Source organism: Schistocerca nitens, chromosome 9 (genome assembly GCF_023898315.1).
Source record: "Schistocerca nitens isolate TAMUIC-IGC-003100 chromosome 9, iqSchNite1.1, whole genome shotgun sequence".
Taxonomy (NCBI): Eukaryota; Metazoa; Arthropoda; class Insecta; order Orthoptera; family Acrididae; genus Schistocerca; species Schistocerca nitens.
In genome coordinates this window covers 392,106,448-392,126,404 of record NC_064622.1, presented here as the reverse complement: position 1 = coordinate 392,126,404, position 19,957 = coordinate 392,106,448, and the positions used below count along the sequence as shown (strand labels likewise).

General features: G+C 41.3%; 1 protein-coding gene across 1 annotated transcript in view; it reads left to right on the top strand.

Moving 5' to 3' along the window:
• LOC126203126 (uncharacterized) overlaps nt 1-19,957 on the top strand; it is a 214,838-nt gene that overhangs the window by 167,968 nt on the left and 26,913 nt on the right. The window contains exon 8 of the mRNA XM_049937373.1: nt 15,287-15,493. Coding sequence (XP_049793330.1) covers nt 15,287-15,493 — 207 coding nt within the window. The remainder of the gene's footprint in view (nt 1-15,286; nt 15,494-19,957) is intronic.

The following is a 19,957-nucleotide window of genomic DNA, read 5'->3' as shown; positions in this document are numbered from 1 at the left end:
TCACTCTTTTTACAGAATAGCTCAAGAAAGGCGTACTTTAATCTGTATGGTAAAACAGTGTGAGTTACTGATGCATTGCGTAAGTAACGAAAAACATTAAGTACTTAAATGAAACAACAAGTTCACTGTTACCAGTCACCATTTTATTTATATCCACGACGCGTTTCGAAGGTTTAAACCTCCATCATCGGGTGGATTTACATTAGTAAGTATTACATTTGTGTGTGTGTTGTGTTACGATTTTTGGAGGAACTTGTGGCACTGCCTAGTGGAGAAACGAGACGCTATTTCAGAATATGGTTTAGGATTACTTTTGACGAAAAATTAAACTGATATCTAATGGTAAACATTAAATAAGTAAACTACAGTACCTTCAGTGATCACAGGTTCCTTTTGCTGTCGTAACACATCACATGTATACTGCCACATTTGTAAACAAATATGGCGTCTGGAATCAGCTGGGTGCAAGGTTCGTATAGCAGAAGTGAAGACAAAATCGCAAAGTGCAAATAATATACATCATAACAATATTATTACAGAATAATTGCTTTAAGCATTTAGCGGCGTTTGTTTTGATGTGTCAAATATATGTGTGTGTACTTCAGGTGGTATATAAATCCAATTGTGACAAGTTAAAACAGCAAACATTCGTACTCGTTTATACAATCAGGTGAAATGTTAAAATGGCTTAAACTTCATACTTATTGATAACAATTAGGTGAAATGTTACAGACTATAATTACAATGATCATATTGGCTACAACAGTAAAATCATACATACATTACACTCTTAGATTGGGGTTAATAAACAGATGTGAAGTGAGGGGCTGGAGGCAGAAGGAGAGGTAGAGAGAGAGAAAAAGTGTGTGTGTGTGTGTGTGTGTGTGTGTGTGAGTGAGTGAAGGGGAGAGGGAGAGGGAGAGAGAGAGAATGAGAGACAGAGAGAGGGAGAGAGAGAGAGAGAAAAGAGTGATTATATGAGAGGAAACATTTACATGGGAAGGAGTCTTAAGATTGCATGTTGCATATATTAGCTGCCTAAAGGTTGGGGCAATACATTGGTTAATGCTATAAAATATGCAGATATATATACATTTGTGCCAGTAGTTGATGTACATACAGTTTTAAGCTGACAAGGGGTACAAGGTGTTGGTGTGATGAATTATCTGTGAATGAGGTCAATGTCTTGTAGTCTTGGCAGCTGTCAATATTTATGGTAAATATTAGGTGTGTGTGTGTGTGTGTGTGTGTGTGTGTGTGTGTGTGTGTGTGAGGTGCATTTTTATGAGTGTAGGCAGTTGCTGAAAACAGAGATGATACTATTGTAAATATTGTCATTTTTGTCATTTAAGATAGATTTTGGTTGTTTCATTTGATGTTTGTAGATTTGGAGTGTTTCAAGGATGTATAGTTTTCTGCCTTTTGGTTGGATGTGTAAGATGCTAATACTTGTGTTGTTAACATGGTGTTTTGTTTCATGCAGGTGGGTAGCTATTGCTGATGTGTGATATTTTTTGTTTTCTAGTGCTGCCATGTGTTCCTTGAACCTAATCTCAAATGATCTGCCTGTCTGGCCTATGTAGAAGCAGTCACAGTCCAAACATTCAATTTTGTACACACCTGTGTGATGAAGTGGGTGTCGTGTGCCGATGTTGTGGGGTAACTTCTGTCCAATCTTGTTGTCTGTTGTAAAGGATATGCTTATGCCTTTCCGTTTGAAGACATTGGCAATCTGGTATGAAATGTTACCCAGAAAGGGGATTGTATGGAAGATGAGCTGCAGGGTGGCAAGAGGACCACCCCGCAGCACACAAAATGGCAGCATTCCGGTACATGATTAATAGAGCAATCCAACTACCACTCTCAGAAGATAAATGTGATCAAGAAATTGAAATAATAAAACAAACAGCTATTGAAAATGGTTATAACAGCTCCATAGTAGACACCCTAAAACACTCAGTAATGGCAAAGGAATCACAACACAAAAAACAAAAAGAAAATAACATCTTCCATACAGTCCCCTTTCTGGGTAACATTTCATACCAGATTGCCAATGTCTTCAAACGGAAAGGCATAAGCATATCCTTTACAACAGACAACAAGATTGGACAGAAGTTACCCCACAACATCGGCACACGACACCCACTTCACCACACAGGTGTGTACAAAATTGAATGTTTGGACTGTGACTGCTTCTACATAGGCCAGACAGGCAGATCATTTGAGATTAGGTTCAAGGAACACATGGCAGCACTAAAAAACAAAAAAATATCACACATCAGCAATAGCTACCCACCTGTATGAAACAAAACACCATGTTAACAACACAAGTATTAGCATCTTACACATCCAACCAAAAGGCAGAAAACTAGACATCCTTGAAACACTCCAAATATACAAACATCAAATGAAACAACCAGAATCTATCTTAAATGACAAAAATGACAATATTTACAATAGCATCATCTCCGTTTTCAGCAACTGCCTACACTCAATATTGACAGCTGCCAAGACTACAAGAGATTGACCTCATTCATAGATAATTCATCACACCAACAGCTTGTACCCCTTGTCAGCTTAAAACTGTATGTACATCAACTACTGGCACAAATGTATATATATCTGCATATTTTATAGTATTAACCAATGTATTACCCCAACCTTTAGGCAGCTAATATATGCAACATGCAATCTTAAGACTCCTTCCCATGTAAATGTTTCCTCTCATATAATCACTCTTTTCTCTCTCTCTCTCTGCCTCTCTCTCTCTCTCTCATTCTCTCTCTCTCCCTCTCCCTCTCCCCTTCACTCACACACACACACACACACACACACACACACACACACACTTTTTCTCTCTCTCTACCTCTACTTCTGCCTCCAGCCCCTCACTTCACATCTGTTTATTAACCCCAATCTAAGAGTGTAATGTATGTATGATTTTACTGTTGTAGCCAATATGATCATTGTAATTATAGTCTGTAATTGTTATCAATAAGTATGAAGTTTAAGCCATTTTAACATTTCACCTGATTGTATAAACGAGTACGAATGTTTGCTGTTTTAACTTGTCACAATTGGATTTATATACCACCTGAAGAACACACACATATATTTGACACATCAAAACAAACACCGCTAAATGCTTAAAGCAATTATTCTGTAATAATATTGTTATGATGTATATTCTTTGCACTTTGCGATTATGTCTTCACTTCTGCTATACGAACCTTGCACCCAGCTGATTCCAGACGCCATATTTGTTTACAAATGTGGCAGTATACATGTGATGTGTTACGACAGCAAAAGGAACCTGTGATCACTGAAGGTACTGTAGTTTACTTATTTAATGTTTACCATTAGATATCAGCGTAATTTTTCGTCAAAAGTAATCCTAAACCATATTAAGAAATAGCGTCTCATTTCTTCACTAGGCAGTGCCACAAGTTCCTCCAAAAATCGTAACACAACACACACACAAATGTAATACTTACTAATGTAAATCCACCCAATGATGGAGGTTTAAACCTTCGAAACGCGTCGTGGAAATAAATAAAACGGTGACTGGTAACAGTGAACTTGTTGTTTCATTTAATGTCAGTAACAGTCACGGTAAAGCCTAACCTAAAAGTGTTCGCATTTAAAGTTAAACATTAAGTAATTTGAGGCCACAAATTTTTAATATCTTGCTGGAAATATTCTCTCTCCACCGAACAGGCCTCTAAAGGTTCCGTCAGTACCGACCGACGGACGTATCATCCTCTGCTGAAAGACGTTACTGGATGTGGATATAGAGGGGCATGAGGTCTACACACTGCTCTCCAGGCCAGAGCCACTGAGTGCACCCCACTTGCCAACAGTGCTTGTCAGACCCAGACGGTGACCATCCAAATGCTAGCCAAGCCCAACAGTGCTTAACTTCAGTGATCTGACAGGAACCGGAGTTTCTGCTGCGGCAAGGCCATTGGTGCCAAAGATGTTATCCACCCCAAATGAACTTTTACTTCTTAGAGTCATAACGATCTTCCTTATTTCAAATAAGTATGTGAGTTTAATTTTTATTTCACTAAATATCCTTTCTGTCGCTTCTTCAGTGCACTGTTGTACCTACTTTCACACCTGTTTTTAAAAAGTAATTGTTAAAAATACCTGCTGCAAATGAACTGTCTTAAAACGTTCTCATTTTCTTTAACAGAATTAATGTTATCTTCTATGGCTTCTTTCCCAATTTCTCTCTTAACAATATTGAATATTAATTTTATTTTATTGTCTGATGTGTCAATTTCAGACAAGATGTGCATACTCCTTGTCCTTTTTACTTCTCTTAATATTTTACAGTACTCTTTGTAACTTGTAATTATTTCTAATCCTTACTTTTTACGGCTGTTTACAAAAACTTTTACGTACTTTTGTACGTATAGTGGTCCAAGATTTCTTTAATGACTTCCATTATTATATTTAATTGTCTTTTTAGGACAACTACTTTACAAAATAAACATGAGCTCATTAAGAAATATGTTGCATTTTAAGCTAGTATTAGGCTCATGTTAAACTATTTATTTATGCTTTCTTTAAAAATCTTCAGTAATTTTGTGATTAATCAGCCTCGCTATTTCCTTAGAGTGTTTCCGAATTGTAAATGGAGCTAAGTTATGTTACACTAGTTAGCAAGTTTAAACTTTTTTACTGTATCTGGATTGTAAATGGGTGGATTTACCTAATTTTAGGGTGCTGGATAAACTGGTAAAATCAGATTTTCTCTATGAAATTTCCTAGGTACACAGCTGAAAAAAATGGTAACAGCGAAAATTGACACAATTAAGTCAAACAAATATACACATTCAGAACGTTCGAAATCAATACTATTTTGTATGTATTTATGGGCATGATTCCAAGAAAACGTCCAAATTAGTTCATAAGATATTTTCACCTCTAATCGTCTTTGGGTTTTGAAAAATGCGACGACGGAACTCTTCTTTTACTTTCTGTTTCTCTCACTCTGCCTAACAAGACCCATCATTGAAGGGTTCCAATGGCCTTGGTAACGGTGTTACATGGTAAGAATGTCTTGGTGAAAGCATTCACCATGCTCATCGCTTACGGCGCCCAAATTTTCTGGAAAGAAATCAAGGTGAGAATGTAAAAAGTGAATTTTAAGCAACATTCTACATCCCATGTTCTTATGGATGTCCAACAGATCATTCACTATGGTAACATAGCTTTTTTCTTTTCTGTTACCCAAACAGCACTTCACAATTGCTTTATAAGAAGACCAAGCAGCTAATTGGATACCTGTGAATTTGGTATCAAAGGTTGAATATTTCAGCAATTTTCTTATTTATGGTCCAACAAATATACCTTCTTTCAGCTTTGCCTCACTTAATTTGGCTACTTTACTTTTAAGTGATTGAAGGCCTCACCTTCTTTATCCAGAGTTTTTACAGAGTTCTTGATAAGGCCCAACTTCATATGTAGGGATGGAAAAATGATTTTATCAGGCTCAACCAATGGGGTATTGCTCACATTTACATTTCCATGAACATATGACTTCCATATAGGCCATTCCTTGACTGTATAGTGGTTCTTGGTGTCACGGCTATCCCAAAGGCACAAAAAGCAGCAGTATTTCGTGAATACTGCCTGTAAACCTGTAAGGAGTGCAACAACTTTTAAATAGCAGCAAAGCTGCCATTCATGATCCTTATATTTGATTGCCTCTAGCAGAAAGCCCTGATTTCAAGTTTCTTTCATGTTTACTGCTTAAGCCAAAGGTACCGATGGAAATGCATTACCATTATGCAGTAGTACAGCTTTCAAGCTGGTTTTACTGGAGTCAATAAATAGTCGCCACTCCTGTGGATTATTTTGTACCCTAGCTGCATCATCAGACCATTGACATCTCTACATACACACATCGACACATCGAATTCTGCATATCGAAATATTGAGCGAAGGAAGCACCTCTTGACCTGAAACAGGAAATTTTTGTCCCTTGTTCCGCTTTTGCAGTCTCGACCCCAAGATTTCAGCTTGCTGTTTCGAAAGTTTTAGATCGCGAACCAAATCGTTCAATTTCTTCTGATTAAAGAGCTGAGGTGAAGTATCATGATATCGAGGGCAGTACTCCTCTATATGTTCAATACTTTCTGATTCACTTGACATGGTGTCTGGTTACGTGACTTTCAAGTTACAGACAGGAACAGGCAACCCCTCATCATGGGGCACAGGCAAATCACTGAAGATACATTTGGATACTTTATTTTGTGTCTAGTTTTGCTTGAATGTTTTCTTTGGGCTTTTGGAGTCAATTTTCCACACACATAACAAAATTTTGTCGGTGTGGTTTAGACAGCAACGAGAATTACTAGTTGCCATTTTTCTTAGTGTAAGTTTTAAACACAAAAAGTTTTCACTATCTTTCACAGGAAACACTGAGGATCTCCTTCACAACACTGGATCACCACCCCAACATTTACTGACGATTCGTAGATGATCTAACTCTCCTCTGCAAACCAAAAACAAGCAATTAAACATCAAAACAGAAGAACAGCAAAAAGCGAAATACTGAATATGAAAAATAAAAAGCTTTTTAAAATTAAAAAATGGCACATGATAGAACATTTTGAAAGGTGTTCGGATTCTACACACTAAAATACATACTAGTTGATGTATCACATCCCAGATGCAAAGTGGCTGTTGACTATTGTTTTTGACTAATTATACTACTATCTTGAGCAACTGTTAGAAGGAGATTTATGACTAAGACTAAACTATAAGCGGCTAACAGCACCTTTAGATTGCTTTTGCTTTCAGATTCTTTCAAGAAATTTTCGTTAAAATCATCAAAAACTAATAATCCCTTCCTTCTGTCTGACAGACAATACAGCAATCCATCAATTTTTTTCATGAAAATTTCCAAATTGCCCAATGGAGACTTGTGTGATGTAACGATCACAAGTGTTACATTCCACAATATTAATTCACAACCACCATGGTTCTATATCCCATGTTGTTGTTGTGGTCTTCAGTCCAGAGACTGGTTTGATGCAGCTCTCCATGCTACTCTATCCTGTGCAAGCTTCTTCATCTCCCAGTGCCTACTGCAACCTACATCCTTCTGAATCTGTTTAATGTATTTATCTCTTGGTGTCCCTCTATGATTTTTGCCCTCCACGCTGCCCTCCGATACTAAGTTGGTAATACCTTGATGCCTCATAATATGTCCTACCAACCGCTCCCTTCTTCTAGTCAAGTTATGCCACAAATTTCTCTTCTCCCCGATTCTATTCAATACCTCCTCATTAGTTATGTGATCTACCCATCTAATATTCAGCATTCTTCTGTAGCACCACATTTCGAAAGCTTCTATGCTCTTCTTGTCCAAACTATTTATCGTCCATGTTTCACTTCCATACATGACTATACTCCATACAAATACTTTCAGAAACGACTTCCTGACAAATCTATACTCGATGTTAACAAATTTCGTGTCTTCAGAAACGCTTTCCTTGCCATTGCCAGTCTACATTTTATATCCTCTCTACTTCGACCATCATTAGTTATTTTGCTCCCCAAATAGCAAAACTCCTTTACTAGTTTAAGCGTCTCATTTCGTAAACTAATTCCCTCAGCATCACCAGATTTAATTAAACTACATTCCATTACCCTCGTTTTGCTTTTGTTGATGTTCATCTTATATCCTCCTTTCAAGACAGTGTCCATTCCGTTCAGCTGCTCTTCCACGTCCTGCTGTCTCTGACAGAATTACAATGTCATCAGCGAACCTCAACGTTTTTATTTCTTCTCCATGGATTTTAATTCCTACTACGATTTTTTCTTTTGTTTCCTTTACTGCTTGCTCAATATACAGATTGAATAACATCGGGGATAGGCTACAACCCTGTCTCACTCCATTCCCAACCACTGCTTCCCTTTCATGCCCCTCGACTCTTATAATTGCCATCTGGTTTCTGTACAAATTGTAAACAGCCTTTCGCTCCCTGTACTTTACCCCTGCCACCTCCAGAATTTGAAAGAGAGTATTCCAGTCAACATGGTCAAAAGCTTTCTCTAAGTCTACAAATGCTAGAAACGTATAACCTAAAAAATTTACTTATTGTTATACTTTCATATTTGTACTGTTTTATGAATGGGACAAGTCCTTCTTTATCCATATTGGATATTCGTGAATATGTAGCTAATTTGTAACCCATTACATTAAGATTTTCTATCCTTTAGGTTTTACGGTCTTCAAAGAGATAAATGGCATCGATTTCTTTCGAACTGCTAATATACTGTAATTCTAATGAAGCAAGTTGATTTCACTTTGCACTGTACTATTATAATGTGAACTGGGAGACTCAATTAATTTAATTTCGCTTAGTGCTGTACGTCTGAATTCTACATCTGACCTAAAATCAATGTCTCACCTGACCCCAGTAACCACAGGGATTTGCCTTTGTGTGCTAGTGGAAGCCTTATGTTTTCTGCTCGCAGATCTGCGAACTTTTCATTACACTCCCTATTCAGGTCTAGACCATGAGATGTATATTCCTATAGAAGCTACGGTAGCAGCGCCAATAAGAGATTTTGCATGTGTCTGAAGGAGTCCCCTCAGCTCCATGTTTACTTGGTTAACAGCAGAGATAACTCAGTGGTGATGATGGCGCCACAGATCCTCCACGAAACTCATATTTTTATGCTCAGTAATTGCTTCTGTTATGCTCAGGTCACCTCTAATACCTTATTTTTCATTTTTAAGCATGCAGTTTCCAATTCCCACAACTACCAGCGCCTGATATATTTTGTTGAAGTTCCTACACGTTTGTCCTAGTTTTTCAGTTACGTGATTAAGATTAGCTTTTGAGACTTGGTATTCACCATCTAATCTTTCCTATAGCTGCTGGCCTACACCCATAAACGTCTGCAAGGAGGTTCAAACAGAGGGCATTTTCACTCTCCTTTGGAATCTAAAGTACAGAATTTTTATTCATTAGACAATTTTCATACATTTCTAGAAGGAGAAATATTGAATGGCTATCCATTGATTCTCTGGGGTATAATAACTTTTTTGGTGTCACTTACAACTTTTTTGTGGCATAAGTCACGAATCAAAATCGATCAACCCATTTATGTCAAAAATGGCAGTTTTAGAGTCTTGGCCATCCCTGGATAAACTTATATCGACGCCAATGTACATGATTCCCATGACTCCTATCTAGCAGCAGAACTCTTCTTTGCCTGCTTTGCTTTTCAGCCGACTTACCTGTCAGTTTTCTAGCATTTTTCTGCTGCACTATACGTTTCTCAACATCTATATGAAGTCTTTCTTTTCTACGTGTGGTAGTGAGTGAAATCTACAGCTTAATTGAATTTCGAATTCGCTAACAAAATTTTCCACGTTGTCTGCCATTTTTCCTAGCACTCCTTTTATTTCCACTCTTCAACTGACGTAATTCAGATTTCGCATTCTGTAACTCTGCCTGAAGGACACTGATTTTTGCCTGTTGTTTATTCTCAGGTTCTTCCGGTATATTCTACAATTCCTTGGAAGAGCCTCACTCTGTTTCCTCCCAGGGAAACCGTAACCTTCAATTGTAGCAAAACACTGCCTGTTTAACAAATCTGCATTAATAGACACGCTTATTACACTTGACTGATCCAATTTATAAAACTTCGACATCATATACAATGAGACAAAACATAGATGTACTGAAACAGAAATTTATATTACTCTTTTTGCACGAATCACTCACGTTAAAGTAGGCTCAAAGTTAGAACTGTATGCCCGAGAAAAGGAATACATCTTTTTACCTTATTTAACACAACACTAATACTTACAGTAATGTAAGTAAACTTACATTATGCTTATAACAAGAAGAATCGTGTAAGGGTAGTTTCTAATATCTTATTCACATAATTACTTGTGGAGGAAGAATTCACTATTATCTTGCGGGTGCAGCATTAGCAACTTGAGTGTAGCTGCTTCACTGAGTTAATAATTTTTTTATTGCAAAAGGACACGATTAATTTACCTATTTATTTGGCTAAAAAGCAATTTTTTTCCTCGCTAAGGGAACGGAACTGATGAAAGTAAATGTGATAGGTGGTTTCAGTGCCGTGACTAATGTTTATCTGTTATTCAGATGATAGTGCAAAAATAAGTGCTTACTTTATGGTAGCCATTATATTAGCTAAATAAAATTCTGTTATACATTGAATCTTCCTGGCAGATTAAAACTGTGTGCAGACTGAGGCTTGAACTATGAACCTTTGCCTTTTGTGGGGAAGTGCTCTACTGATTGAGCTAAAACATGACTCACACTACTCGTCTTTACAGCTTTACTTCCGCCAGTATGTCGTTTCCTGCTTTCCAAACTTCACAGATGCTTTCCTGTGGAAGTTGCATTCCTGGAAGAATAAATATTGCGAAGCCATGGCTTACCTACAGCTGGGGAGATGTTTCCAGAATGAAATTTGCACTCTGCAGCGGAGTGTGCGCTGATTTGAAACTTCCGCGCAGATTGAAACTGTTTGCAGACCTAGAGTAATAAAATATCTACACTAAACGTCAGTCACCAGTAACGTATAATAGAACTAGCTGAGGTATTTCTCCAACAGTAACAATGTGGAGATAGAAAAGGACATTCGTACAGTAAAACGACTCATAGGGAAACAAAGGGGGAAAAAAATGTTCAAATGTGTGAAATCTTATGGGACTTAACTGCTAAGGTCATCAATCCCTAAGCTTTCACACTACTTAACCTAAATTATCCTAAGGACAAACGCACACACCCATCCCCGTGGGAGGAGTCGAACCTCCGCCGGGACCAGCTGCACAGTCCATGACTGCAGCGCCTGAGACCGCTCGGCTAATACCGCGTGGCGAAGCAAAGGGAGTACAGCCTTAAATCCACATTGCTTTTATATGCAGAGAGGTCCACTGTTAAAAAGTCCATAAGTGGCAAACTAATTGACGGAGTTGTCTCATCTTTGGTAGTGTAATTGTTTGTAGTTCCGGCAATCGCCACACAAGCGTTGTATGGCGTTTTTTTTGAGTTTGTCAGATGACAGTCGCCACATAGTCAGTGTTTTGTTCTTAGTTGCACCTAGTTACTCGAATAAAAATGGCTGGCACAAGGCTTACATTTGATGAAAGGAAGTCAGTTTTGAAGTGGTGTTTTAAGTACGAAAACATTAATGAGGTCCAACGGCAATGGCGAAATGAGTATGAAACAGAGCCACCGACACGTTTAACGATTCGTCGCATTCGAGAGACGTTTGAAGCCGAAGGCTGTGTTAAAGATGTACGCAACGATCTGGACGACCTGTATCAGTAACAAGCCCAGCTAACTCCCGTTGTGTGTTACAACAATTCACTCGCTCACCGCAGAAGTCTGTGAGACAGTGTGCCCGTGAAACTGGAGTCAGTCGCTCAAGTGTTCGGCGAAGTTTGAAGACAGCAAAGTGGAAGTGCTACATCGCATGATTGCTACACGCAGTGAACGAGGACGACCCAGATCGTAGAATGGAGTACTGCGAGTGGTTTACTAACATGGTGCTCAACGATGAAGAATTTGCAGAGATGATTGTGTGGCCTGATGAGGCACAGTTCAAACTCAATGGTACAGTAAATCGCCACAATTGCATCGACTCAACCGCCGAAAATCCGAACGTCCATGTAGACAAAGCCGTGAATTTGCCAGGGGTAAATGTGTGGTGTGGGTTGTCTTACCGGGGCTTGATTGGGCCATTCTTCCTTGACGGCACAGTTACCGGTGAGGTGTACCTTCAGAAGCCATTTTACCTGCCATCCGAGACTTGTATGGAGACGGAAGAGTTTACTTTCAACGAGATGGCGCCCCAGACCACTACCAAAATCGTGTTTGGGCGTATCTAGACGAAAATCTACTTGAAAGATGGATAGGCCGTAGAGGTGCTCTGGAGTATCCACCACGTTCCCCAGACCTAACTCCTCTGGAGTTTTCCCTGTGGGGAACACTAAAGGACGTCGTTTATCGACAAAAGCCACGCACATTGGATGAAGTTCGAGAATCCATCGTACATTCATGTGCAAATATCCAACAGAACACGTTGCAGTCAGTAGTTCGTGCTGCAGTTCGGCAGCATCGTTTGTGTGTGGATGTTAATCACCTACAGTGATATCTTTAAGTTGACTTTAAGCTACACTTTCACCAAAAATGATACAACTCCGTCAATTAGTTTGCAAGTTATGGACTTTTAAACAGTGGATACATTTTTTTGGACCCCTCTGTATTTTGAAAAGCCTTTCGATCAAGTTTAGGGTTATAAATTATTGACAATAATGAATGACAGTGGCTATCCATCACACCTAATAAGAGCAATGAAAAGCTTATGTCATGAAACGAAAATGATAACAAATACAGGAGGGAAAAGGATAAATGAGAGAAAAATCAATCGAGAAGTAAGACATAGGTTTATTATGTTCACCCACTCCTTCTAACGTTTATACTGACATTGTTCTTAAAAATTGGAAATGACGAAATTATTCGGATTAGTCACGGGATGATTTATTCGAGGCGAGAGTGTTACGGAGATACTCGACAAATATCAAGTGACAGACGCTACAAGAGAGGCGTTGTGCATCACAGAAAGGCTTACTATCGAAATTTTGATGATGATGTTTGGTTTGTTGGGCGCTCAACTGCGCGGTTATCAGCGCCCGTTCAATTTCCCAATCTTTGCTCAATCCAAACTCGCGACTTTCATGAATGATGATGAAATGATGAGGACGACACAAACACCCAGTCCTCTCGAGACAGGTGAAAATCCCTGACCCCGCCGGGAATCGAACCCGGGACCGCGCGCTCGGTAAGCGAGAACGCCACCGAGAGACCACGAGCTGCGGATCGAAATTTTGAGAGAACGCTTTCGAGTAGACCCTCACAATATGTCACTTCCTCCCACATGCATCCCGCGTAAAGACAACGATGTGCAAATCGAGAAATTAGAACTTATGCAGCGGATTACCGACGGTAATAATTCATCCCACGCGCCAGTCGTGTGTGGAAGAGAGAAGGGGGGAGCAGTTTGTATACAGGGTGCAAAGTATTTAAACCGACAAACTCTGGGAGGTTGTAGGGGACATCAAAACAAATATTTTTCCCTAATGTCATTTTTTCCTATGAGGAGTATTTAAACCGGTAGAGGAAGATTTCTGTGGCGGCAAATTAATTAAACCAACAAAACACTTTTCCATTTTTTTATGACCAAGAGACAACAACTAGGTTGCAGATACGGACCAATTAAACAGTCTCCAACAACACCGACGCACACATTAACGAAGAACCGCACTTGATGAGCGCTAGTTACTGTGGCATGTGGGTTATCCTCACTCCAAACATGCGAATTGTGCATGTTGAAGACTCCATCACGCCCGAACGTTGCTTCATCGGTAAACAACACAGAGGGTGGAAATGTAGGATGCATTTCACATTGTTCCAGGTACCACTGCGAAAACTGTGCTCTGGGTGGATAATCAACTGGTTCCACGTTGTGTACACGCTGTAAGCGAAATGGACGTAAGAATTGCTCTAGAAGGACTGTTCTTACATTCGTCTGATTCGTTCCCATGTGACGTGCAATTGCACGAGTGCTGATTGAAGGATCCCGCTCCACATGCTGCTAGACAGCTTCCTCAAATTGCAGCGTTCTTACCGTGCGACGGCATCCCTGTCCAGGTAATCTGGTAAATGACCTGGTCTCACGCAGACGTTGGTACACAGTAGCCAAGGTCGTATGATGCGGGATACGGCGATTGAGATATTGTTGTTGATAAACCGGCTGTGCAGCTCGTCCGTTGTGGTGCGGTACGTAGTACGCAACAACCATATCAGTGTATTCACTCCGTGTGTAACGCTCCATTAGTAAACAGAGGCAATGCACTACTAAACTGGTGGACAGCAGTTGCCTAAAACTGAAGAGCGTAATACGCCCTCTAACTACTGAAGATCGTGATACGGCCTCTATCAACTGAAGAGCGTAATTAGGGCTCCAACGGTTTAAGGGGCTCCGGAACGCCCTTTACTTGCAATGTTAAAATAACGCTTATAAATTACATCTTTCCTCACAAAGTATTTGAGGTAGGAAGTTGAACTTTTTACAGATTATTTATTGGAATATGGGCTACAACTTAGCACAGGGATTTTACAAAATTTTAGTCCAGTTATTAAAGATGATTTTTTTTCAATTGTAATGAAAATTCACAACATTTTTTTGCAATTTTTTATTTATATATTCAAATATATACAGTTTTTTGGAAAAAGGCTACGTTAAATTATGCAGAAGGTACTGTGTAACATTTACTGAAAGTTTGAAACAAATATGTTTGGAAGATCCTTAGAAAACATGTAATTAGTATGAGAAAATAAAAGTTTTGGGAATCGAGCGACAAAGATTGGATTAACTTTTTAGTGCATTCCACGTCCATAGGATGGATTATCTTCATCCTCTGCAAACTCCTCCTCCAGCTTCCTCTTGTTCCTCCTCCTGTTTACTCTTGCTTGTATTTCTAGACACTTTACAGCCCTGTCTGCAGCCCGAAGGCGTTCCTTGTCTAAAGCAAGCATCGCTCATACCATGTTAGAACCTATCTTCATTCCCATATTTCTAAATACCTTTGGCTTTCCAACATTTCTCCTTTTCTTAAAAGCTTTCAGAGGATTTCTAATAACTTTACTTTTACTCATTATTATACTTCAACAAAACAGAGACTCAAGAAACAGAATTAATTACGAATATTTTCGAGATAACGACAGAGTAAATAAACATCGACAATCACACCAGCGATATATATTGAACCATCACAGGTTAGCCACAACACATACTTTATCTCACGTCACTAAAATGTACCTGATGAACACGGACGTTAATAATGACACCATTTGACAGCAGTTTAACAGCGCCACAGTGGGTCACGCCCATGTAGAACACATTTCAAAAAAAATTTAAAAATAGTTGTAGTCTTCGGAATTGAATAAATTATATATCTATTATCTGCAGATTCAGAAAACGCAAAAAAGTAAAAATTGATCTTTTCATGATTTTGAGCCTTTCCGGAGCCCCTTAAATAATCCTCGTAGGAAAAAATGAAATTAGGGAAAAATATTTGTTTTGATGTCCCTTACAACCTCCCAGAGTTTGTCGGTTTAAATACTTTTCACCCTGTATGCTCTCCACGGCACACTGCTAGGTTGCTTACGGAATAGATAAATGTTAGTTTTATGTATCGTTTCCGTTTGTGCAGTGACGGGCGGCCTGTCGCTGGCGACGACGGGCGTGGTGCTGGCGCGGTTCGGCGGCGCGGCGCGCGCCAACCTGCTGCAGGGGTTCGCGTCCAGCCCGCAGCTCTACCTGGCGCTGCTGCTCGCCACGGCGCAGCTCTGCCTGGCGCTCGTGCTGTCCGCCGCGCGCTGCTTCGGCGACATCGAGGACAAGCTGGGCATGCCGCAAGGTCGGCCGCCACCGCGCTGCGCTGCCGTGCCAGACTGCGGCCCTTATGTCATTGCACGTGGTGTATACTCATGTGACACACGCATTCTCCACGCTGATACACTACGTGATCAAAAGTATACGGACAACTGGCTGATAATGAGGTACACGTTCGTGGCGACCTCCATCGGTAATGCTGGAATTCAGCATGGTGTTGGCCCACCCTTAGCCTTGATGATAGCTTACATTCTCGCAGGCATACGTTCAATCAGGTACTGGAAGCTTTCTTGGGGAATGGCAGCCCATTCTTCACGGAGTGCTGCACTGAGGAGATGTATCGATGTTGGTCGGTGAGGCCTGGCACGCAGTCGGCGTTCCAAAACATCCCAAAGGTGTTCTAAAGGATTCAGGTCAGGACTCTGTACAGGTCAGTCCATTACAGGGATGTTATTGGCGTGTAACGAGTCCTCTACGGGCCGTGCATTATTGAATAGGTGCTCGATCGTGTTGAAAACTGCAGTCGCCATCCCCGAATTGCTCTTCAACAGTGGGAAGTAAGAAGGTGCTTAAAACATCAATGTAGGCCTGTGCTGTGAGTGCCACGCAAAACAACAAGGGGTGCAATCCCCCTCCATAAAAAAAACGACCACACTATAACACCACCGCCTCCGAGTTTTACTGTTGGCACTACACACGCTGGCCGGCCGGTGTGGCCAAGCGGTTAAAGGTGTTACAGTCTGGAACCGCGTGACCGCTACGGTCGCCGGTTCGAATCCTGCCTCGGGCATGGATGTGTGTGATGTCCTTAGGTTAGTTAGGTTTAAGTAGTTCTAAGTTCTAGGGGACTGATGACCTTAGAAGTTAAGTCCCATAGTGCTCAGAGCCATTTGAACCATTTGAACTACACACGCTGGCAGATGACGTTCACCGGGTAATTGCCGCACCCACACCCTGCCATTGGATCGCCACTCCACACAACGTTTTTCCACTGTTCAGTCGTCCACCTACGCTCCTTGCACAAAGCGAGGCGTCGTTTGGCATTTACGGGCGTCATGTGTGGCTTATGAGCACCCGCTCGACCATGAAATCCAAGTTTTCTCACCACCCGCCTACCTTAGTACTCTTATAGGATCCTGTTGTAGTTTGGAACTCCTGTGTGATCGTCTGGATAAATGTCTGCCTATAACACATTACGACCCTCTTCAACTGTCGGCGGTCTCTGTCAGTCAACGGACGAGGTCGGCCTGTACGCTTCTGTGCTCTACGTGACCCTTCACGTTTGCACTTCACTGTCACATCGCAAACAGTGCACCTAGGAATGTTTAGGATTGTGGAAATCTCGCGTACAAACGTATGACACAAGTGACGTTTGAAGTCCGTGAGTTCCGCTGAGTGCCCCATTCTGCTCTCTCACGAAGTCTAATGACTACTGAGGTCGCTGACACGGAGTACCTGTCAGTAGGTGGCAGCACAGTGCACATAATATGAAAAACGTTTGTTTTTGGGGTGTTCGGATACTTTTGATCACATAGTGTTTCTACGAGGATGGGAAAAAATATGAAAACACCAAAAATACAACAGATTACCAGGCCTAATACGGTCTAGGAAAACGGTTGGCTCCGACCTGTGTGGCCTTGCGGTTCTAGGCGCTTCAGTCTGGAACCGCGTGACCGCTACGGTCGCAGGTTCGAATCTTGCCTCGGGCATGGATGTGTGTGATTTCCTTAGTTAGGTTTAAGTAGTTCTAAGTTCTAGGGGACTGATGACCACAGATGTTAAGTCCCATAGTGCTCAGAGCCAGATGAACCATTTTTTTTTAAACCGTTGGCATTCGAAACATCTTCGAGTCACCTCGATATGGATAAACACAGGTTCCGTATGATCATGAAGTCAATCTCACACGGTCCGCCTTTGTTCCACGTCGTCGCGCAAAACGTGATTACTCAGGCTTTTGACAGTGGAACACGATGTTTCTGGGACGCGGAAAAACAGTGCAATCCATGTCGTATTGCGGAAACAGAGCGATTTACCTTACGTCCAAAAGGGCATGACTATTGGCTTTCGGGCCAGGGGTGGAAGCATTCTCGAAATGGCAAAGTTTGCAAACTGTTCGCGTGCCGCCGTCGTTAAGGTATGTTGTGCATGGCAAAGTGGCACTATCCAAAACCGGCGGCGAGTCAATTGTGGTGCAGCACGGGCCTTTCGCAATAGGGGTGAACGACGTCTGTGGAGATGTGCATGAGCGAATAGACATGCAGCTGTTGAGCAACTCACAGCTACACTCTCTCCACAACGACCATTCAGCGAGCGTTGCTACGTATGGCCATCCGCAAGAGACGCCTGGTTCACGCACGCATGCTGACTGCTGTAAATCGGTGGGAAAGTCTGCTGGCGTTCACTGGGTGGTGACAGGTGGCCCTGCAACAGTCTGACCCTGCAACAGTCTTTGGAAGGCTCCAGGGTGGATAAGGGAGCGTTACGGTCTAGGAAACATTTTTGTGGCATTCCCTGGTTGGTCATTCTGGAAGGGAGAGTGGATCAACACAAATATGCATCTATTCTTGGGCACCATGTGTACAGTTACATGAAATTTGTTTTTCCTCGACACGATGGCGTGTACAGTAGAACAATGCAAAATGTGACACAGTTCTCAGGGTACGCGCTTGGCTCAAACAGCACGACGACTAGTCTACCGTACTCCCTAGACCAGCAAATACAGGAGACATAAACGCAGTCTAGACTCTCTAGGACTAACTCGATCCAGCTGTTTGCTCCGTGGATCCTCAACCGAGTGATCTACTGCAGCTGGCCACGGCACTGAAATCACCAAGTTCCACCTCCCTGTCTGTATCCTCCAGAACCTCATTGACACTCTATCTGTACGTCTCGCAACGACCCACATTTCGAAAGTGATTACTCAGGCTTTTGACAGGTCATCACATTAATGTCTATGGACAGTGTATAACATTCACCCAGCAAAGAAGTGGCGAGCTCAGGTAATGATGATAGAGGTGGTAAGCGATCACGCACCATTCTCTGCAAAGTAGATCACAAAGACTCAGTGGTATTGAGATGTCATGACGGCGATGGCCAAGGGGTATGGGACAATTCATCCTCGTGGTAACAAAAATAGTCCTGGACAATGTAAGGTGCGTGAACAGCAGCTCTCATATCTTGAAACACAGTATGTACGTTGCGGAACAGATATTGTATCATGGTATGGAGCTGATCAGCCAAAATGGTCACATAATCCTTGGAAATAATGCGATCTTGAGTAGTACTCATGAGGTCCATGGACTATCACAGTATGGCTGCACGAATCATCACCACACCTCCGTCATGTTTCACTCTTGGGACCTAACTCGACCAGAAGTTGGAAACAGTGTGAAAAAAGACTATTCCGAACAAACGACATTCTTCCATCGTCACATAGTCCAAGTTTTATGGCTTCGGCACCAAGTTTTCCTGTTACGGGCATTTGCATCACAGATGAGTGATTTTGGAATTCCATCTCTCCCTGCGATTCCCACTTAAAAGCACCACCTTTCGTTTTGTTTTGGTGCTGACAGAAATCGCGAGTGCGATATTCAGTTCTGCAGTGGCAGTTACAGCCGTCATCCTCTTTGTCACGATAACTTAACACACACTTTCGTCCTCGTTCTCGGATAACGATTTTCCGCCTCCCTTGTATGCCGTGTAAATCCTCGATACGGTGCCTCTTGAGACACCAGACACTTTGTCTCCCTTGGTTACGAAAGTACCCTTCATAGGAGCACCAACAATTTGCCCATCTCGAATGCACTAAGCTGCGACATAAGGCACTCAACACGCGTCATGTCACTGTTTCTGAGCATGACTGACGCTTGCAAAGCATTGAGGACATTGCGCTGCTGCGATTCGTGGTTAAATACACGCTTGCCCTGCATCTGCATTTATTTTCAAGCGTGCATTTCTAGCGGTGTTTCCATATTTTAGTCAAATCCCTGTACATATATTTTCTCTACACAGTTGTGTACAGCTTTAGGTTATGTAAAGAAGGACATCAACGAAAAAAGAAAAGGTGTTGCAACATATGTATAATGATTCACTGGCACGTTTCAGCCACGAGACCACCTCTAATTCTCGGACTAGCATTCTATCATGTTCAAAAAAGATTACCAGGCGTCAGTTATGTAATTTTAAGACTGTATGCCTCACAATTAGTAAATATTTAAAAAGTATCGCCGGCCATTGCGGCCGAGCGGTTCTAGGCGCTTCAGTCTGGAACCACGTGACCGCTATGGTCACAGGTTCGAATCCTGCCTCGGGCATGGTTGTGTGTGATGTCCTTAGGTTAGTTAGGTTTAAGTAATTATAATGTCTAGGGGAATGATGAACTCAGATGTTAAGTCCCATTGTGCTCAGAGCCATTTGAACCATTTTTTTTGAAAAATCTCGCGATTCATCGCCAAGAACTGCTGCTAAAAATTTCTTTACTATTGAATCA